Genomic DNA, 22,342 nt, shown 5'->3' on the forward strand with positions numbered 1-22,342 from the left:
TCCCCCCCCCCCACCCGCCTCATCTCACTCAGCGTTGATATCTCAAATAAATAAATAAAATCTTAAAAAAAAATTGGGACACCTGAGTGGCTCAGTGGTTGAGCGTTTGCCTTTGGTTCAAGGCGTGATCCCAGGATGTGGGATCAATCCCATATCAGGCTCCCTGCGAGGAGCCTGCTTCTTCCTCTGCCTATGTCTCTGCCTCTCTCTCTCTGTGTCTCGAATGAATGAATGAATGAATGAATGAATCAATCAATCAATGAATAAATAAATAAATAAATCTTTAAAAAAATAAAATAAAAAAATATCCAAATCCTGTTCCCTCTGTCCCCTTCTGTGCTCCCTCCCTTCCTTCCAGTAATGTGGGACAGGCACTGGGGCTGTAAGAGGTCCTAGTGCTAGGTGTCAATCACTTACAAAACAGGTGGGCTCTCTGCCTTCGTGGAACTTACAGCTTTTGGAAGACAGACCAGCAGAGAGATGGAAACATGAAGGTGTTAATGAGAGACTTTTGATCAAATTCTCTTCCTGGAGCCTGATGCCACCTTTCTCTTGCACTGACTCTTTCTCATGGGAAGACTCACTCTGGTCTTTGTTCTTAAGCAGAGTTCACAAGAACCTCTGTGCTCTTTCCAGAAGCTGGACTATATATGTATTTGCCCTGGGGTAGATAACATGCAGGCTTTCAAAATTCCTTGTTAAAATCCCTCTTCGTTTAGCCATGATGCCTGTCTCCTTTGTTTCTGTTAAGAGTCTCGGTCTCCCAAAGGAAGTTCACAAGATAATCCACTGAAACACAGCAAGAAAATTCTAGGATATATTATTTAACTAGTCTTATATTTCAAAAATATTTTTATATTTATAATGTATATATTAGCAGAGTCATCTGCTTATGTAATTAATGACTGTGAATATATGGGGGTGCTTACTCAACACTCTTACTGTCTGGGTGCATAATTGAAAGTTTGGAGATGATTATTTAGACAACAGGAAGAGACCCTTTTCTCTGTGAGCTGAAGAAAGGCGAGTCCAGATGGGACATCATCATAGACTCACAGTGACTGCTCTGTTCATGGGAATAAAAATGATCAGCCAAACTTCTTGCTTCTGAGACAGCTGCAGGCCTTTTGGGCAAGGCTCAGCTGCAGACAGATGGCACCATATCTGCCATCCCTCCTCCCCATCAATGCCACATGACATGAGTCATTTTGGGGTACCGGCCATTTACATAATCAAAGAACTCTGCCTCTGGGCAGAGGACAAGAGCAGAAGGGACGCAGCTTAGCTTCACCTTTTGCAGGAAGTGAAGGGAACATGAACCCTTTGACCAGACTCTGACTCAGTAAGATGAAAGTCTCATCAAACCCCTGGCTGGCCCCAAAAGGAGATTCAGCCCTGATTCTGTAAGATCCTAAAATGAGGGGAAGGCCATTCTAGGTCAGTGGAACAACAGGAGTAAGTTCAGAGGCAAAAGCAAGCAGAGCCTGTCAAGGGAACAGGAGAAAGGGGAAGGTCACAGGGAAGGCAGGTTGGGGCAGGGAGGACCAGGTGAGGATCTGTACAAGGCCAAGGATGATGGGGGGGGGTGGGGGAGTGCAGTGGAAGGCTGCAGCAGGACAGCACTGGGACTGAACCGATTTGAGGAGGGGCAATTCATCAGCCTATCCCAGCTGCATTTGAGAGGTGCCAGGAGATCACAGGAGGCAGGATGACAGACAAGTGGCAGATACTGAAGTCACTTCCACCTCCAGACAAGATGCAACTAAAGTTATCGCATAATGAAAATCAAAATGAGAAGGCACAAAATGAACATCCTGGCTGGCCCTGCCAAATGTCTAGTTTTGATGGATAATTCTCATGTTCAAGGTTGAGCTGAACATCACCTCTCCATTGAGCCTTGGCTCCCCTGCAAGCACCAGTCATTTCTCTGGTTTCCCTCATCTCTGGAGCCCCCATCATGCTGCCCTGTCATCATGGCTCTTTCCTGGCCCCTGTTCAGCTCACAATGAGCTCTTGGGTGGCAGGGTGCGTGTCACTGTCACCCTTGTCCCCCTAGAGCTTAGCCTCACGGCTGGCCTGATGTTAATATCCATGTAATACAATCCTCATTTGAATAATGAGTGGCTCAGTTAGATCTAAGAAATTAAAGAGTTTGTACATTGGTGCATGAGAGGAAGTTTGTAAGCCAAGCAAAGTCACAAAGACTGAATTTGGGACCCACTCGAGAACTTCCTGAGCTCTGAGAAATCCGGAGACCTTTTTTTATCAACCTTCACAAAGCTGGGAAGAGATGAGGTCTCCCTTGGAGTGGGGTTAGTGTGTTCAGTTGAGCAATGACCAAAGAGAACAAGCCCAGTGAATCAACACATTTGTGCAACTCATCACAGCGGAGGACAGTGGGAACAAAGCTTTCACTTTTCTCTTTCCTGAGAACAGTGTTGTGTTAAGAGGCCTCTTGAAGAAGCACACAGATTCTGAGGATCCACACAGATCCTGCTGGAGGATTTAGCCCATCCAGATGGACCACTTACCCATCTCTGGGGATGGTTCCAGAAATATAAACAACTGCCATCTCTAGAGAAACAAGAGGGTCTGATCTCTCCTAGATGATGTCCATGGTTAGCTTACTGTCCTCCCCAGAGGTGAAAAGTCAATATTCACAGTGTACATGCTTTTGTTCAAAATACAGATGCATAATCCTCATTATTCATTTAATTAGTGGATAACTAATTAAACTAATGAATCATCTCTTCTCAGGTAGGCTCAGGGCAAGGAACAATGGTCATGTGTTGGACACGCACCTGCCTTCCCAGGCACGCGCTCCACTTTGAAGGGCAAGGGAGACATTCATATACGTGCCTTGCACTGTGCTAGGTGGTCTATACACATTGTCCTGTGGACTCTCAGTCCTAGGAGGGCCTAGTAACACCTGCGCAAGGTCACACAGCTCCCAAGTATCTTGAACTCTCTTTCTTGTTCTTGACTCCCATATGCATGTGTCCTAGTCCTGTAAGCAGGTAATACTCCAAGGGGTAGAGGAGTTACCTTCGGTTGGGGGACGTCTGGAAATATCAGTTAATAAGGTGAGCTCTGGGTTGGGTTTTGCACGAGGGAGGGGATCCCACACAGGAAGGGGAAGGGCAGTGACAAAGTATGTGATGAAGAGGTGGGAGGCCTGCCTCAAGTGCAGAGGGCCACAGAAGTTTCTAGTAGTGAGAGGAGCATGGGGGGTGTCTGGGGGGCTCCGTTGGTGAAGCATCTGCCTTCGACTCAGGTCATGATCTCAGGATCTTGGGATGGAGCCCCACATCGGTCTCCCTGCTCAGCGGGGAGTTTGCTTCTCCCTCTCCCTCTGCTACTCCCCCTGCTTACGCACTCGGGATGAAGTTGGTCCTGTGGGAAACAGGAGTCTTCAGCCAATGCTGGGGGAGGACATGGGCTGGAAAGGATGTTGAAGCCCCTCTAGGAGGCCAGCATAAAAGTGACAGTGAGCTCACCTCCAGAGGCTCTTGAGCTAGCCTGGCTGGGGTCCCTCATCAGCTGGTTAATGTAGAGCAAGCAAGTTAAAGCCTAGGAACTTCCATCTCTTCAGGTGGGGTCTAGACATACAGACCGATTTGAATGAATAAATAGGTACCGTAAAAAGAGCCAAGTCTCTTTCCTGGTACCTCCCAAACATCAGTTCCCTTCCCGTCCCTGAACACTGCGAGCATTCCCTGTCCCATGCTTTCCCCAACCACCCTACCTCCTGAGCTTCACATTGATGTCATTCTGGGCTCCTTTCACAATTCTCTTCCCAGGCTGGAGTTCCCCTTACTGTCACCATCCCTCCAGATGCTTTCTACACCATTCACCATTCACCACACTCACTCAGCCCCCAGAGCAATGTCTACCACACAGAAAGTGCTCGACAAAGATTTGTTAAATAGATGGTTGAGTGAATGAATGAGTCACTTAGCCAGCTACGGGAGGGGCATACGCTTGGCTCTCAGACAACTTGTAGTTTTTGGGATAGCTTCAAGGTCAGATGGTTTAACCCTTTGCCATACGAGAATCCCCTCAACAGTCTTAGGGCACTGAGTGTAACATGCTCCTACAACAGCCCTACTAGCATCTGCTAGCCTACACAATGCCAGCCTACACTTGACCTTCTCCACCAAGTAGGAGCTTAGGAGTCCCCTTCTTCTCCTCAAGCTTTTCGTGTATGTGGAAAGAAGGAGAATCTCCTTCGAGAAGAACCAAGTGTCTACTAATACTGGACCAAGCTGTAAAGCGTGGGGCTTCCTCATCCTGCTTCTACCATACGACGCTGAGTTGCCTTAACTTTCCAGAACCTGAACCCCCTCTGCAACCAGAAGCTGGAGAAATGGGTTCCTTAGTGCTTGGGCCGGGAGGCCTGCCAGTGTCCCAATTGGCAGATGCAACAGCCAGCTCCTGACAACGGTAAGAGCGTAAAGCTGGTTGTTGACACAGCGCAACATTCTACTTCAGTAAGGCGATGGCTGCATCCTTACACGTAATTGAACCATCATCGACCTGTGAGGGCATCTTGCTAATCTGCCTGGGGCCATTAGCTTGGGATGTAATAGTTAATTCACTGGCAAACCCTTCCAGACACCAGGTGCTTTCTACATACATGGGGTCAAGCATCCTTCAGAGCCCTGAAGTGTGGCCTCCTGACATGCTGACACTGGGCCAGGGATGACCCTATAACCCTATACTTGCACTTGAGATGCTCGGTGGGGGCATCCTCTTGCCAAGGGTTTTTATGTCTTTATTTCTTGCACTGACTCAGAACATCAGTGACCTCGAACCCCAACAATCTGATCTGGTCCTGCCATGCTTTCCTGCCAGGTTCCTGTGTGGAACCAGGACTCCATGCCTCTCTGGGCTCCTCTCCTATCCTTCTTATATTCCCTTGTGGTTTTGACAGCCTGTCTGTTTCCTCCACTAGATCCTGAATTCCTTGAGGGCAGGGAGGGATGGAAGCTCACTTATACTTTTTAAGCATAAGGGGACACCCTCCCTGCCTGTGTTGGCAATACGGCTGATACAACATGAGAACTTGGCTGCAATTGCCTTCAGTTTACTAAACTCAGTAATTCCGTAAGCATTCTGTAAGCACTTTGTGTGGCGCTGGGCTGGACAAACAAGGATCCGGGTATTTGGCTGTGAGCTCCTTGAGGGTAAAGCTTTGTCAAGCCTGACACATGGCACATTTCAGGTACAGTGCCTGGTGCGTGCAGAGAGCTAAGGTTTGTGGGACAAGTGGACAGTTTGATCATAGAATTCATGCCTGAAAAAATGAATAAATGACAACATCTTTGCACTCGAGGACTCCTTCCTTCAGGGATCGGGTGAGAGACATGTGAATTAGTAAGGTGCAGTGTGGAATGCCTGGGAGAGGGGGTGCAGCATGATGTGGGGGCAGTGGGAAGCCTCCTGGCAACATAGAAATACAATTCCCCTTTCCTGGCCTCTGCTGTGAGTTTACCTCCTGCTCCCCTCCCCACAGGCCCAGGTCCTGTGGTGCCAGAGCTCTTGTACCCTCTGCCCTGCTCCCCCCTCTACCAAAGCAGGCTCTCCACACAGATGCAGGGAATGCAATGCCCATCCTGCAGCTCCTCCCAGGACTCCCCACTGAGCCACGTACGGTTCTACCTCTCAGGTTGGAGGAGGCAGGTGGAAGAGCCACCCCACAGGGAGCCTCGTGGTCTGGCGTGTGCACCAGGGACCATGGGTGACCTACTGCAGGGCTGAGTCTATGTGAAAGCAAGGGAACTGACCACAGAGCGGCACTTGCAATTCATGAGAGAACATCGCTCAGGCTGACTTACTTAACGCTCCCAGTGCCTCTGTGGGACAGCTGTAATCCACTGGTTCCCAGTCCGGGACACTTTTGGTCCCTAGAGTACATCTAATGACGCCTGGGGCATTCTGGTCGTCATATCTCGGCAGGGGTCATGCAACAGGTGTCAGGGAAGTAGGGGCCAGATGCTATGGTACATCCTATAGCACAGCACCCCCACCCCGTACCCTCTGCCACTAACACACACAGCCAAGAACATTCTGGCTAGAATGTCCATAGAGCCGATGTTGAGAACCCACTGGGAAGCTGGAAGCAGAGATCTAAAGTCGGGGTCACCTGCATAGACTCACACAGAGACGTGTGGCTGCCCTGGCTTCACCCCTGCTCCTGCTGATACTGGCCTCTGGGCTCTTACCCACACACCCCGCTGCTTAAGCCACAGATCAGCTCCCCCCGCCCTGCCCAGCACAGTTGGTGGTTTTAGGAACATTTTCTCAATCTTCCTCTGTTTCCTGGCAGTTACCCCCAGAGTGAAAGGGAGATAAAGGAACAGCAAAGTCAGAGGAAGTAGCAGGACCTCCTGTCCCCCCCCCACCCCCAACCCAGTTACCCACTAGAAACAGGCAGAGCAGATACTCCAGGCCTAGCCACTGGGGGCTCCAAATTCTGAGCTTCTCCTTCTGCAGCGGCTTCTCCTGTTCATGGACTATGCTCTCTGATGAGACCCTGTCTGTCATCTGTCTCTGCCATCAGACTTGGAGCTTCCCTGAAACCCTCCGAAGTCTGTGTCAAGCCAGTAGTTCCTCCTGCTTCTCCTGTCCTGGCTTGTCCCAGGTCGGCTCTCTTTCGTCCTGCGGGTCTCTCAGCCAAGGGCCCCTCCCCAGACAGGCCATCCCCCTGCCACTGGCCACTTGTGGGAAGAACTCCCCTGCTCCAGCCCGTCTATCACACTGACCACATCGTTTTTATATAGCAGCCACCACCCCTGAGATAGGTGGATTTAGGCCCCTATCCACAGCGCTCCCCCAGAGAAGGCGAAGTCAGCGAGGGCAGGTTTGTCGGGTTCTGTGCATGGCTGAGTTCCAGTGCTTGGAAAAGGCCCAGTCAAATTTTACTGAATAAATGATTGGATGGAGCAATGAATTCAGAGTCCTCTTCACAGGAGATTCTCAGGGAATATCGTTTGAAAAGTTGCCACAAAGCTCATGCCTTCTGACAATCGATCCAAACCTCTTCGACTCCTCCATGTGAATTTGGGGGGAAGACTCCACTTTTGGGTGTATTTCTGCTCATCTGTTCTTCCCCATCTGAATCTTTCTCAACATTTCCTTTGCGCCTTCCTGGGGTGCCCTAGAGACATTGGGTATTTTCACAAATTGCCTAAGGAAGCAACTATCTAGTACAACGTTCCTTTCAAGTTCAGAAGTGGCCCTAATGTTTTCAATAGTGTTGACAACTACATGGAAAGGGGTTTCTAAATGACTGTCCCTGGGTGGCCGTGTCGATCCTGCTGGGTTGGGGCAGCACATCACCTGCCCTGAACACTGGCCCTGGCTCTGCGTTGGGACCAGCTGTGTGATTCTGGGACAGTCACAGGATGTCCTGTTCTGTTGCCTCTGGGGAGTGGGGCTTCAGCTGGGGCTCTCAGAGGGTCATCCTAGCTCTAGCAGGTAATCCCCCAGCAGCCCTGCCTCCAACAAACCCTTAGCCCTCATGCGCCTGAGCTTTCCCACATCCTATGAAAAGGCACATATACAATGAATGGGGACACACATACTATAAGTGGGGAGCTATATATTATTTTGTAAATTTATTTTATTATTTTGAAAGATTGTATCTATTTATTCATGAGAGACATGGAGAAAGGCAGAGACACAGGCAGAGGGAGAAGCAGGCTCCCTGCGGGGACCCCAATGAGGGACTTGATCCCTGGACTGGGATCCCACCCTGAGCCAAAGGCAGATGCTCAACCTCTGAGCCACTCAGGCATCCCTGTTACTATTTTTAAATGTTAAATCCATCAGAAAGTTGAAATAGTACAAGGTATGTAGATCCTTCACCTGGATTCAGCAAATGTTAGCATTGTGCCACATTTGCTTTCTGCTTCTCTCATTGTCTTTCTCTTTATTTATATCTATTTACACTGATTTTTTATATTTCTTTTTCTTTTAGCAAACCATTTGAAAGTTGCAGACATGATGACATTCGACCTCCAAATACATCAGCACGTATCTCCTTGAGAACCAGTGCATTTCCCCACATAACTGCAATGTGATTATCACACCCCCAAGGGTTAACATTGACCCAATATTATCTACATTGCAGTATCTATGTGAATACCCCCACCTCCATCCCAAGAATGTTCTTTCTAGGTCTTTTCCTTCCATCCAGGAGCCAGCCAAGCATCACACGCCGTATCCAGTCACCATGTTTTCTTAGCCACTTGTAATCTAGAACCTGGGGGAAGCTGACTACATTTCATATCCTTTCTAGCTTCTTCTGGTTGTAACACAGCAGAGGGGTTGCATGCCTTGTCCCAGAAGGCTGGTGGGCAGCTTCTTTCTGTAGCAGGCTTTGATGCCTACTATTTTACACCTCCACCAATTAAACACTATCTGTGGCAGAAGCTCTGCTCTGGGGCCCATTTGCAGGGACATAAAAACAAAAACAAAAACAAAACAGTGATAACTGGGAAACTGAGAAAAGATAAGCTGCATGCCTGAGCCCCAGCCTCCTTGGATCCAGTGAGCTCTGGGGATGTGTGAGAGCAGCCTCTCAGCATCTTCTGCCTTTTAATTAGAGAAAAAGTTCCCAGCCTCTGAAAGTCTGAGCATGGCCCAGGCATTTAGAATCAAGCTGCACATATTCCCAAGCACTTTGTAAAAAAAAAAAAAAAAAAATTAATAATGCCACTGTCTTCCCTATCCTTACAGAGAGAAGCCTGCTCAGAGTGGTTACTAAAAACAGGAACCTACCCTTCTGCAAGTCCCGCGTGCCTTCCTCATTTCTAGCAGAGGAAGTGTGTGGCTGGTTTAGCAACTGCTGTTCTTCTTGATAGCCTGGGCTTCTCTACACCCGCGGAGGCCTGGCCACCTGCTCACTCTGTGCAAGCAGCAGCAGCAGCTGATGGAGAGGCGGTGACAGCACTCCTGGAAGTCCCTCCTCAACAACTCCCAGGGGAGACCATGCCCAGCTTTTGAAGGTATCATAGGGGACATGGCAGGGGCTGGGTGGGAAGGAACATCAGACTCCTAGACACACAACTGGCAGAGCGTTAACTTTCTGGAGACAGAAAGGCGCTCTGTGAGAACAGGCAGGGCAGCATCTCAAGTGAGGCTGACACCTAACCCAGTGTCCAGCACATGGCAGCTGTTCAGTGAATATCTGATGCTTGATGTAGAATTATATATGGCAAGATAGGTTGGGAATCTTGGGCCAGTGACACTCCTGCCAGAGGAGATTTTCTAGCTGAGCAATAGCTGGGCACATAGAAGGCTTCTTACTGAGGGCAACTAATACTTGCTCTCAGTCTTCCTAGCTGTATGACCTTGGGCAAGATGTTTAAACCTCTCCAAGCCTTCATCTTCTCCCCTGTCGAGTGAGAATAAAGGTACCCAATTCAACAGATATTGGGCGGATTAAATGAGCTAACATATGCAAAGCACCCAGGCTAGTTTCAGACACATAGCAGGTGTTCAGTAAGTGCTATCCACTCGGAGTCATGACATCTAAAGGTGCATGGAGCCCAGGTAGGCTGACTGATCACAGTAGTCCATCCAGGAGTTTGGGTGTGTGGATCTTTGGGGAGATGCCAATGATAACCAATAGTAATAAGCATCAACAAGCAGAGTAGGTGGTATGCTTATGGGGGCAGGGGTAGGATTAAAGGGAAAGCAAATAGGTGAGGTATATACATTCTGAAAACACAGAATGTTAGAATTAAAAGAGATTTTGGAGGGTTAGAATTCCCTAAGGAATGTGGCACATTCTGCATTCTTTTAGGTGCCAACATATCCAGAGAGCCTTAATGATGGGAAAATGACCTGGGCTCTGGCCTCAGAGTGTCCTAAATTGAGGCCATGCATGTGGATGCAAAAGGATGGTGTCTGCCCCGCTGAGTAGCAGGGGAGGGGGGCTGCATGCAGAGTTATCTTCCTGCAGTTTCTCGGAACAATCCCACAAGATTATGATTATTACGTGCTTTGACAAATGAGAAAGTGAGGCTCAGAGAGACTGAGTAATTTGTATAAGTCACACAGCTGGTGAGAGGCTCTAAGGGCTCCAAGGGCTGAGGTGGGGGAGGGGAGAGTCTAAAGCGCATGAAGGACAAAAGTGTATACTAAAGCAATGCTCTTTAAAAGAAATATATCCCATAGTCTGCAAATTGTCATTTTGTGGTTTGCCATGAGACACTGCACCACAAACCTACAAGCTGGGCTATAAGTCTTTTATAACTGGAAGGTAAGCCCTAATCAAAGTTTTGGCAAAATCCTTCGCAAATGATTTTCCCCGTTTAGAAGAAGGCCATTCAAGAGTGTTTAATATGTCCTGGAAAGCAGAATAGTAATAATACTATGAAAAAAACCTATGAAATAGACCGAAATCTGTTTAGACGTCTGGGTCTTAAACAGGTCTCAGAGTCAGGGCAGCAAGATGGCTTTGTGGAAAGTTACTGATGTCATTGGCTGTACCTGCGTCAAAATTTTGGGTCAGCCGCCAAGGAGCTATGTGACTCTGAACATGCCACTCTGCCTCTCTGAGTCTCATTTTCCTCCTCATAAAAGGAAGACTTTGTATGTTTGTAAGAAGTTGAAATTATCTGTATCATATCTGGAAGATGCTGAATACGAAGCAGCAGCTAGTGATAGCATTCCTAACCCAGACACGGAGAGGACCTCAGGTCGCTCGTAATAGATGGGTTATCAGGCAGTGTGACATACAATGAACCAAAGAGCACAGCTGCTGAGCAGGACTCTTCTCGATTTTTCTGAATGCTTATTTCTGCTTGTTTCCCCATGTGCTGTATAACTGAAAGAGACAGGGGTTGGTTTGAGTTGTAGCAAACTGAACTCATTTTCCTAAAACAGAACCAAAAAACGTCCTCTCTTTTGGGTTTTGGGAAGTGGCTATGTCTTTTCCAAGGGGAGTCTGTCTTTTTAAAGACTTACTAAGTGGCCATTGGGGTAAACCTTAATCCGCCTCGTGCATTCATAGATGGTGCTGGTCTTTTCAGTTTTCATTTGACATCCAGCAAGAATTTATTTCCCCTGGTTGTGACAGAGGCTGGAGCTTAAGATTCTCATTACGGCTTTCCAGCCTGTCAGGCTGGACCATTTGGTTCTTGTCAGCACGCTGAGGGAGGGCCCTGTGAGTACATCTATCCATTCCTCCATCCTTCCCTTCCCTTAATAAATATGCATTGAGGCCATACCATGTGACTGACTTCCTCCCTCTCAGCTCCCCAGGCGTTCTGAGGGAAATAAGTACCCTGCGTCCAAACCACTTCCTCCCATCTGAGAACCACCAAGGGAGGGGGCTTATTTCATTATGGTAACTGAGCTACAGACTGAAACCATGGGGCCTCGCAGGTTCCATGGCTCACTTTTGTTGTCAAACAGCTTTGCAAACTCATACTTTTCTCCATGGTGCCCCCCAGGGCAGCAGGGACCATGGCTGGAGGGCTTGGGGTGTGGCAGGTGGGAAAGAGTAAGAGCATCAGAAGAAAATGGGTAGAGAATTCCCCTGGGCTGTACCAGGCACTTAGCAGATAATCCCTTCAGCCCCTCAACCAAACGAAGTGAGCGCTTACTATGTGCCAGGCACCTGCTAGGTAATTTTTTTTTTTTTTCATTGAGGAATATACTAGACGGGGACCATGTTCTCAGGAAGTTTACAGTTGGGGTGGGGGTGGGTAAAACACTTATAGAAACAAATGCGTTATGGTGTGTGCCGTGAGGGGAGCAGACAGGGCCAAGGACAGAGGGCAGGGGGGACTGTTTGTTGGTGAAGCTTGTGCAATTTAATTCACATTTCCCTGGGCAGTAACCATGCTCCTTCCCAATTTACAGGCTCACCAGCCTCCCCACTCCTCCCCCAACCCCAGCCGAGGACTCCAAGTCACAGGGACAATCACTTATTGCTTAACACTCTCTGAATGCAAACTCCTAGTGTCCAGTGTCAGGACTCACTTCTTGATCTAGGCTCTATCAACACATATCTGGATCCGTCTATGGAATGCCTGTTACGTACATGACCCTCTAGCACACCAGAAGATAGCAGCCCTCAATCTTCTCATAAAAAAGGGTGGATCCAGCTTTATACGACCCTGCATCCATTCTCTTATACCTGCCAGCACACAGTTAAGAGCCTCACTCTAGAGCCAGATGCCCGGATTCACATACTGCCTCTACCTCTTACCAACTGGGTGACCTCCAACAGGTTGTAGAAATGCTCTGGCTTTGGATTCCCCAGTTGTACAAAAGGTATAATGACAGTGATGTGTAGATTCGTTGTGGGGGGTCAACAGGAGAGTACCTATAAAACACTTCCTCAACACACATTAAGCTCCTGTTTTACTCCTGTTGCTGTATACTCAGGCCCATGGGGAGCTGGCATGGATCTGTGATGAACACAGGGAGCCCTCTCTCTGGTCTACTTGCTATTTATAGGGGAGCAAACTGACATCCAAAGAAGCAAAGTAGTTTGCTAGTTTGCCCCAATTCTCTGAGACGTTAATGGGCCCACTGTGGGTTCTAAAGATATAATGTATGGGAAGTAAAAATTAAGGAAAATTAGGGGAATGGGGAGAATGGGTTCACTTTCCCTCTTCCCAGTGGTGGAGTCATCCATTCAAATGATTTTATGACTCAAAGTTGAAAGTTTACCCTCAGTTCCTCAGGGCTCAGAGCAAAGGGGAAGAGTTGGACAGCTGGCTCTTTGGCCGGCCACTATCCATGACCAGCAGTGGCTTCACAATGGCCAGAAGCAAGGGGACTTGAGGACATGGGCAGGGAACATGCAGATTCCCAGGCCCGTTTGCCTTCTCTGGTTTCCCTAGCAATCCTAGCTCTCAGAGAGTTTGTCCAAGGATTTAAAATGTATTGTACTGGGATGAGGGTAGTGGAAGGAACCAGGGTTGGTAGTAAAAAAAATCAGGGTTTGAAAGCTGGCCAGCCACTGAATGAGCTGTGTGAGCCTGAGCAACCTCAGAGGTACTCAACCTCTCTGAAACTCCGTTTCCTTGTCTGTAAGATGGCAGGCTCTTTGGGGCACTAGACAAGCCAGTGTAGTTCAAATATCTAATTTAGACTTCCACATAGTGGATGCTCATGGAGATTAGTGAAGACAATGGAGAAGTCTTTAGGTATCTGTTCCAAATAAGGAGGATTGTCAGGAGTAAGTCTATTCCTGCCACTGGTGCCTGGAACCAGCGGCTACTGGTGTTGAGGGCCCTTGGAAGACATCACTTCCTGGCTCCACATTTGGTGATGTCACATTGCAAGCTTGAAATCAGCCACGGTGGGAATATTTACACCACAGAAGTGAGCAAATGCTGCAAATCGGAGTCCTCTCCCCCTACCCCTCATCACTGTTTGTTAAACATTTACGGGCACATCACACTCCTAATTCACTCTCTCTCTCCCCGGCACATGTTTTTTCCACTTTGTACCCATCCGTTCTGTTTCCCCCATGGAACAGCTTCTGTGTTCCCATCCATGAGTAAAAGCAGGTCTGACCACTGTCTTTACGGCACTTACAGCCATTCCTTGAACAACCACACAAGTAACTGTTAGAATTATAATCCACTGTGAGGGCAATGCAGGGTTCCTGGGGACGTAAAAAAAAAAAAAAAGAGAGAGAGAGAGAGAGAGAGAGAGGAAGGAAAAAAAGGGTAGCTCAGTGCTTCACCCCTGGCAACACATGCAAACATCCTGGAGTCTTTGTAGAAAGACCAATGCCCAAGCCCCACTAGGGGGACCGTCTGAGAACCCTGGTGTAGGACCCTCATTTTGGTGTTGGAATGAGTGATCCACAGTGAGGAGTGAGCACCCTGGAGCAGGTGGCTCAGCATATGCAAATAATACTATTAGCAAACTATCAATTTCCATCTCGCTCGATAAGGTTATGAGCCACACTCTTGATGCGTGTGTGTGAATAAAAAGCAACACTAAGTCTTGCTGTGAAACGTGATATAGGAAAGAAGTCCCTAACTTTACATCCTGGGGCCCACATGTCCAGATGACCTTTAGCATCTGCACTCAAGTCTGCCTCAACCTCCTCCTTCTGATGAAACCTGCATTTCCCACGTATGCATATTTGGAAGGGAAAGAAGAAGCCTGTTTGTATTTTCCCATTCTGTGTAATTGTGTATGTGCATAATCCCATTTCAAAATAATTGTCTTTAGCACGGTTTTTCTCACTGCCAGTGTTTATGATGTCAGCTTATGGGTTATATGTATTTATACCAGCTCTGGGTACTGGTGGCCTCTGTGTATGAAAAGCTGATCCAGGGGCACTGGGGTGGCTCAGTCAGTTGAGCGTCTGGCTCTTGGTTTTGGCTCAGGTCATGATCTCAGGGTCGTGAGATGGAGCCCTGCCTTGGGCCCACACTCTGCATGGAGTCTGCTTCTCTTCCTCTCCCTCTGTTCTTCCTCCCATTTGTGTGTGTATCTGTATCTATTGTGCTCTCTCTGTATCTTAAATAAATAAAATCTTTAAAAAAAAAAAAGCTGATCTAGAAAAAAACAATGAGAGGGAGGTTCTCTTCTTTTTATTTAGTAAAGTATGAAAGCTCCTATCCACCTCTCCATGCTGGACCCCACGCCACACGGGCTGCCACGGAATCTGGACACAAAATCACTTGCTTGCTTGTGGCACACTTGCTATCAGCAGAGAGGCGAGCCACACACACCCCATGGTGTGCACGTCCTACAATACCTCCTCTCTCTAATCCTTACTTGTGAAAACCCAGCAGATGTGGCTACGTTCATTTTTAAAATGGAAACAAACAAACAATAGAAAGAGGCTTAGTGATGTAATAAGGGGTGAGATAGAAATTTGCTTCAGTACCAACTGGCCCCAAATCCAGCTTCTTCCCATGACATCCTAAAATGAGCATGAAATGTTTGATAGGATGCATCCATCCTTGTCTTAGGATAAAGCTAAGTCTCCCTCTTAGCCTGAGAGTATTTGAGATTGTCTTCCAGGCACGCAAGTACAGAAGGGGCCAGAACACAGGCCCACGGACACATGGGGCAGGCAAAGTGGTGGACTGAGAGCTGGACAAGGAATCACGGTGCTTGTCTAACTTCCTGAGTGATCTTGAGCAGGTTGTTGCCCTCTCTGAGCCTTTTCTTTGTAATAGGAGGGCACCGAACTGCTAGTTTTTAATTGGTGCTTTAGGATATCCTGGGATTGAGTTGTCCCATCAGGAGGAGTAGAGAACCCCAAGTCCCTCAACCAGCAGCTTGCTTTTATACATTTTACAAATTAAGTTTCTGGGGGAAACTCTTAAAACAGATTTCAACCAACAGGTTTGGGATATCCTGGATGAGAGGATACCAAAGTCTCCTTCAAATGCCAAAGTAAAGCCTCTGATTTTGAGTCAAGTGGGAGGAGGACATGGGAGCATGAGGGCACTTCTCTGAGTTGGCTGCCTACCCCGGCCAGTGTCTCTGGAGCCTCCTTCACCACGCAGGAAAAGAGAACAAGGTGGGGTTGGAGGGGCAGGGGGGACAGGCTGTGGGTGCACCTGCCCCGCGAGGAGAGCAGGGAACAATGTGGGTCACCAGGCAGGCGCACCTGTTGAGGTCAGGATGTGGTGGGGTGCCCGCGGAAATCCTGCGAGATCCTTGGCAGGGAGACCAACCAATGCCAGGCTCCCAGTCTAGCTCTGGTTCCTGGCACATGGCCTCAGACCATAGGCAGGACCGAGCAAGTCTCACATCAACTGGCCAGGTGCCAAGTGCCGGTGACAGTGGATGGATAATTGAGGCAAAAGGGCCATGAGTCACTCGTCTGTCCCGACCCTTTTCCTATCGTATTTGAGAACACTGAAGCCCAAGAAGGTGAAGAGAGTTGTTCAACCTTCTTCAAGTACTTAGTCGGCCCTCCAATACCACTAAGGGATCCAGCTTTGGGAAGTTTTTAACTATTTGATTTTACCAAACAGAACTCTTTTTCTGATAAGACCTTTAATTCAGTCCTCGAAACAACTCTGCAGGGCCTGTATTCGTATCCTAAATTTATGTATTAAAAAAAAAAAATCAAGGCTCAGTAGAGTGCCTGGGTGGCTCAGATGGTTGAGCATCTGTTTTTGGCTCAGGTCATGATCCCAGGGTCCTGGGATCGAGTCCTGCTTCGGGGTCCCTGCTCAGCGGGCAGCCTGCTTCTCCCTCTGCTACTCCCCCTGCTTGTGTTCTCTCTCTCTCTCTCTGTCAAATAAATAAATAAAATCTTTTTAAAAAGTAAAAGATAAAAAAACAAAACAAAACAAAAAACCAAAAAAAAAAAAAAAAAAAAAACAGAACCCAAGGCTCAGAGAAGTGCAGTAACTTGCCAAAGGACACAAAGCCAGAAAGCCAGGAGGTTGGGAGCTGGAATCTGAACTCAGGCTTGCCCTACCTTAAAAACTCTTCCTTATTCTTTCCAAATTCTGCTTTGGATTGTAAAAGCAATTCATGCATGTGGGAAAACATCTGGAGATTTTACATCTGAAGGTGTAACTAAGAAACCAGTCCATTAACCTTATAAAAATCACTACCCAGAGAGAGCCCTCGAAAACATCTCGGAAATAACTTCCTTTAATATTTTTCTATACATATTTGCATACACATGCTAATTTTTTTTATTACGAAATTGGGATAGTATAAGCACAGCTAGTTTTTCTTGCTTCTTTTCTCCTGCCCTCACAGCATTTATCATTTCTTTACATTAATGCTGTGAAAGGGTGGAAAACATGCCACATGACTCATCCCAGCTCTTCTGACCACATTGGGCCACTAAGAGGGGCTGTGCCAGCTGAGACCTGAGCACACCTTACCCGCCTCTCTCTGTCCTGTCCCTTCAGCTCCCCTGCAGCCAGGTCCCCAGACAGGGCTTCTCCAAACATAGCCACCTGACCTCCCAGAGACCCTTCCAGACTTTCCTGTCTCTTGCATTTAAGTCCCCCCCCCCGCCAAATTGATGATCTCAGAAGTATACTTCGATAATTTTTTTAAAAATCATTTTTCTGTGAACCAGAGGGCAGAAAAGCAGGACAGCATCTCATGGAGGTTGAGAGCAACAGCTTTTGGAATCTGATGGAGCTGGTTTGAAGCCCAGGCCTTCCTCTTACTAGTCATATAACCTTGGACAAGTTACAAAATTTATCTCGCTGTTGAAGGAGAGTTGTTGTGAGGAGCGAGGGTATGACGACTAGAAAATGCTCAGCCCAGTGCCCGGCACAGAGTAAGAGCTGGTCAGAGTGGTGGTGGTGCTGGTGGTGCTTCTGGTTATACCGCCACCGTTGGGGTTCAGATACGGTGGATGGTGAGGTCCCCACTGGTGGCATCATGCTTCCCTGCCTTAGAAGCAGGTCCTATGAGTGGACTTACAGCCGTCACTCTTTGTGGGGGGCATTTTCTAAGGCCAAAGGGTAAGCTGCATCCCTGAATAGATATTTATGTTAATTAAACCTTGTCATTGAGGTTTTCCAGTGCTTTTTGGTTTAATCACAAAGTCTAGACCCACCTTCCTTTGACTAGGGTTCCTCAACTCCCTGCCCATCAGCACGCCATGTCGGGGTTCATGACGCCCTTCCAACAGTGAGGCTCGGGCATCAGAAGCCCAAGGTGGATAAAGTCCACAGGACTGTCCTGGGGTGCCATCCGGGAATGGAAGGTTCTGAGAACCTTGACAGCTGTATTTCTAAGATAATGCAGAACACACAGTGAAAGGATCCCTGGTCACAAACTGTCTGCCCTGCCCAGAGGTCCCTCCACCCTGGAAAGACACCCAGCACGGCCCCTTGGGTGCTGAAGGCAGGACAGGTAGGTGTGCCTCCTGCAGCCCCGCCTCGCACCTTTCCAGCTCTCGGGGTGTAGACAGGATAGCTCACCAGCTGACCTCCACGCCCAGAAGGTGGAAGAGGAAGTCGGCCTCCCGGGGAGGTTGGGTGGGTTCAAGGCAATTTCCCACCAGAAGGTAGAGCTCACAGGAACCGCCTGACCTTGACCCTGAAGAGGGTCACATACACAGAGAGGTTTTGGCTTCTGTGATGGGACTTGATAAGAGAGGTGATGATGGTTCTTTTATCAATAGTCTTCAAAAGCTCCCTTGATTCCTAGAATTAAAAGGGGCTAAGTGGCTCTGTCTTTGGAGACCATCTTTTCCACTCCAACCCTTTCTCGGAAGAGTGAACTCAGGCCCAAGTTCACGCAAAGGAAACAGCATCGGTCCAAGACTAAGGGGAAGCTGAGAGGCAAGTACCAACTCTGATCCTTGACATCACCGAGAAAAGGCAGAGCGAAAGCCAACGTTCGGAGCTCATGTTAATTAACTCATTTCTCTTTTGCCCTTTCTTTATTGTTCCTAGAAGCAATTACGTGTCTCCTACCCTCTCTCCCACCTCCAGCATAAAACTGCATAAAACTGTCACAGATGAAATCAGATTGCTCAGCCATTTCATTAGGGAGACTCTGGCTCTCGGTCTCTGGGGGCATCTTTGCTCAAATGGAAGCCTCTCTCAGGAAGTTAACCCCTTCCTGGAGGCTACAGGAAGCCAGCGAGCAGACCACGGAGGGCGGAGGGCGGCTGAGGCCTCTTCCTGAACAGCTCGGGATACAGTGGTCTGGCAGGTGCATGCCTAGGGGTGCGCGAGGTAGAGAGAGAGAGAGAGAGAGGAGGCTGGAGTGCAGGGAACAGGGGAGAGAGAGTGTCAGACCTCTGGGACCTGTCCAACCTTTCACATGTTGCCACCTGGGTACGTTTCTTTTCTTGGATGGACCTCATTTTTCTCACCTGAAAAATGCAAGTCTCAAGCCTTATTATTATTATTATTATTATTATTATTATTATTTATTATTATTATTTCTGTACCCAATTCCATCAGTCCCCCCCAAATCACACAGGAGTCCTTGAGAAGACTTACAAAGTTGATGGGAGGGAGCGTGGTCAGAATGCACTTTGGTAGATAACAAAGTCTTTCTCCCTGTGACTTTTCTGGAGTTAATGTGAAGGAAGGAAAGAGTGAGACATAAAGACTGGACGCTGTTGCCAGAAGGGGCGCCGAGGGAGAAGATGGAGCAGGAGGGAAGGGCCGCTGGGCTGTCTGCAGGCTGGGAGTTGACACCCAACGTAGAGGTGGGGCCGAGTGTCAGGCCGCAGGGAACAGAATGGCATTGCTGGGGGAGTCAAGTGACGGCACGGTGCACTGTGGTGTGGGGACATGTGGGAGAGTAAGAGGGATGAGGCCAGCGTACATGCTTCAGAGTTGTCCCCAAAAGGGAGGCCTGCCAAGACCTCTCCCCAGCCTGTCCTGCCTGAGAGCTCTCTCCAGGCCTCGGTAATGACAGACAGGGAAGCCGAAGGTCTAGGGTAACTGGTGGGCCCCAGGAAAGCACTGGGAGCAGCATGGAGGTGGCAGGGGCCTCTGGGGGACATCTATCTATGCACACAGGTGCAGTGCTCCATGGGGGACAGCCAGCTCCTCAGAGTCAGAGGCCACTTTCTTTGCTCCTTCCCTGGACTAGACTGTCTAAGGTGGGGGTGGGGGGACCTCAGACGTGGCACCTTTCTCCAGGTGCTGGCTCAGGGTTCAGGATCGAGCTGCAAGGAGGGAGGCCCCCAGCCGTGGAAATGGCATGGTTTTTTGAGTACTTTTTAGAAGCACATTTTCTTTCTTTTCTTTTTCTTTTCTTTCTTTTCTTTTCTTTTCTTCTTTTCTTTCTTTTCTTTTCTTTCTTTTCTTTTTTTCTTTTCTCTTCCCTTTCCTTCTTTCTTTTCTTTCTTTCTTTCAGATTTTATTTAATTATTTGAGAGAGAGAGAGAGAGAGAGTGCATACATAGAGGGAGAGGGACAAGCAGACTCCTCGTTGAGCGGAAAGCCCAATGCAGGGCTGCATCCCAGGACCCTGGGACCATGACCTGAGCCGAAGGCAGATGCTTAACCGACTGAGCCCCACAAGTGCCCCTAGGAGCACATTTTCCTGAGTGTCTACACCAGGCTAAGAACTGGGGACAAAGTCAACTGGTCTCTGCCTCCTGGTGCCAGGGCGATGCTGTTAAAACCTGCGTGACTTGCAGAAAGGGCCCTGCCAAGGTCAAAGGCGTCCCTTTGGCTAGATGGGTCCAGCAGGGTGGTGGCCAGATGGGGAAAGGAGGGACTTAACATCCGGAGGAGCTCATCATTTTCAGTCACAAAACAGGATCAGAAGATGGGGTGCTCAACTTTGAATGCGTGTCTCATTCCAGCCGCACTTTCCGTGGTGCGTTATGAGCTTACAGTTCTTGCAAGCTTGTGGTTATCTTAGGAAGAGCACTGGCATGCTATGAAGTATCTGAGTGAGGACTGACGAACCATTCATGTAAATATTTAAAGTGTGCTAACTCTCGAACAAAGCGCATTTGGGTTTTTCTTATTTCCTAGTCCACTAGGTATCCCATCTTCTCCTCAACTAAATGAAGAAGTGATACAGATCCCACCCCACCCCACCCCCACCTCTGGAAGGTCTTGCTGAGAGCATAGATCTTTCTAGAATCTGAATATGCAAGGCACAGAGGAAGGATTTAAGGCAAGGGTGGGGACTGGGCTGGCTGACTTCTGGACCCTTTCAAGCTACTCAGTTCTCCATCCGAAACTGCAGACAAAGAGAGGGGTGGAGAGTTAGATTGCAGATGGGCCAGGCAGCAGCTGGGGGGACCCTGCACTAAGATTCTCCTCTCTACCCCCAGGAGACAATGGGTGGGGACCTTCTTCGCTATGCTTCAAGGATCCCGGGAAGACACATTTTCTGAAATCGCTTAAGCTCCCTTCTAAAATGCTCGTAGGAGAGCCCAGCATTTGGGTGGACAACCAGAAAATACACACTATAAATAGCAACAATTAACAGGGATTTTAGGCCAGGCCGGGTACTAGGTGCTTCTTGTGTTTTATCTCTGAATTCTGCAGCCACGACCCAATGTCATCATCATTCCCGGCAACAGGCAGGCAGAGGTCAATAACTTGCCCAAGGTCACCGAGCTTGCACGTGCAGAGCCACCAGGCGAGCCCATTTGGAATAAACGGCGGGCCTAGCACTAGCAGTTCAGATCCGTGCTGAGTGACTTTTAGACAAGATCTTAGCCTCCTGGGGACTCAGTTGCCTCCACCGCAAAATGGGGTGAGGAATGCAGGGACTTTTCCATCATCAGAAGTGCCAGCGGATGTCTGACATGTGGCAGAGCGTGCGAATGGAGCACACCACAGACACACAGCATTGGGGTGCAGTTTCCCTTCTTCACCGTGGGTTAGAGCGTGTGGAGAAACGCACGCAGGAGAAAGTTGAGGCTGAAGGTTGCTTGCCCCCTCTGGTTGTAAAGCTGGCACCTCCTGGGTTTTAGGCACTCTCAACCCCCATGCATGGGTCGGGGTGGTGGTGGACAGGGTCCTGAGTGGGGTTTCTGGGGGGCTGCAGTCCATCTGAAACCCCCCACACCTTGCACACAAGACACCGCTGGCTGCTTTCCGACAGCCAGGGTGCGGAGGAGTGGAAACTTCTGTCACCAACAGCACTTGCTGGCAACTTCCCTCTCTGCGGTTTTCTCTGTCATTCCCTTGATAAAAGACCCAAGGCTGAGCAAATGTAACCAACATTTACGAATCTCATCTTCACATGAAAACACCCGCCCCTCAAGAAGTGAGCTGCTGAAAAATGATGCACGATGTACTCTAAACTGGGTCATTCCTCACCCAGGGGGTTCGGCGCGTGGCTGACTTGCTGTGTGTGTCCCCTGTACCATAGGCTTCGAGCATCTTCGACAGCCCGGGGAGAGAGAGCGATGGGAAACAGTATGCGATCCACCCCAGCACCTCCTGAGAGGCCTGTGCCCAGCCCAGATGGTAAGTCTGGATTCTGGGGTCCTGGGTGTGATGCTTAACTCCATCGCTCGAGAGCCAGGGCCAAGACTGAGCACGCCGGGGGTGCTGACAGTTGTTGAAACAGGGTACTGGGTGCCTCGGTGCTCACGATACCTGCTTCTCTCACTCTGCTTGTGGTTAACGTTTCATAACTACATGTTAAAAAAGATAGAGCAGTGGTGCCCTGAGTGGCTGCTGGGCGGCTGGCATTGCGTGGTGGACCCCTGAGAGCAGCTCGGTCCACCTTTATTTTCCAGGTGGGGAAACTGAGGCCCATTAAGGAAATGGAATCAGCTTTTGGAAGAGTCAGATTTCCAGCTCAGGCCAGTCTGATTCTGCAACCTCGGCTCTTGCCTACCACACCCCGCCAGCCCACGATATACTATTATCATGGGTTTAATATTATCACAGCTCTGCAAAAGCTTCTGTGGTGCAAC

General features: G+C 48.7%; 2 protein-coding genes across 3 annotated transcripts in view; one reads left to right on the plus strand and one right to left on the minus strand.

Moving 5' to 3' along the window:
- Nucleotides 1-22,342, minus strand: part of TG (thyroglobulin) — a 246,551-nt gene that overhangs the window by 50,156 nt on the left and 174,053 nt on the right. The window lies entirely within an intron of this gene.
- The window catches only part of SLA (Src like adaptor), an 86,565-nt gene that overhangs the window by 42,918 nt on the left and 21,305 nt on the right, over nt 1-22,342 (plus strand). The window contains exons 2-3 of one of the 2 annotated variants that reach the window (XM_041768434.1): nt 8,743-9,011; nt 21,790-21,887. In XM_041768434.1, the coding sequence (XP_041624368.1) occupies nt 21,827-21,887 (61 nt within the window). In that variant the 5' untranslated portion in view covers nt 8,743-9,011; nt 21,790-21,826. Of the gene's footprint in view, nt 1-8,742; nt 9,012-21,709; nt 21,888-22,342 lie in introns of those variants that run through there. The other variant, XM_041768432.1, reaches the window with a different exon arrangement.

Source organism: Vulpes lagopus, chromosome 9 (genome assembly GCF_018345385.1).
Source record: "Vulpes lagopus strain Blue_001 chromosome 9, ASM1834538v1, whole genome shotgun sequence".
In the NCBI taxonomy this organism is placed as follows: Eukaryota; Metazoa; Chordata; class Mammalia; order Carnivora; family Canidae; genus Vulpes; species Vulpes lagopus.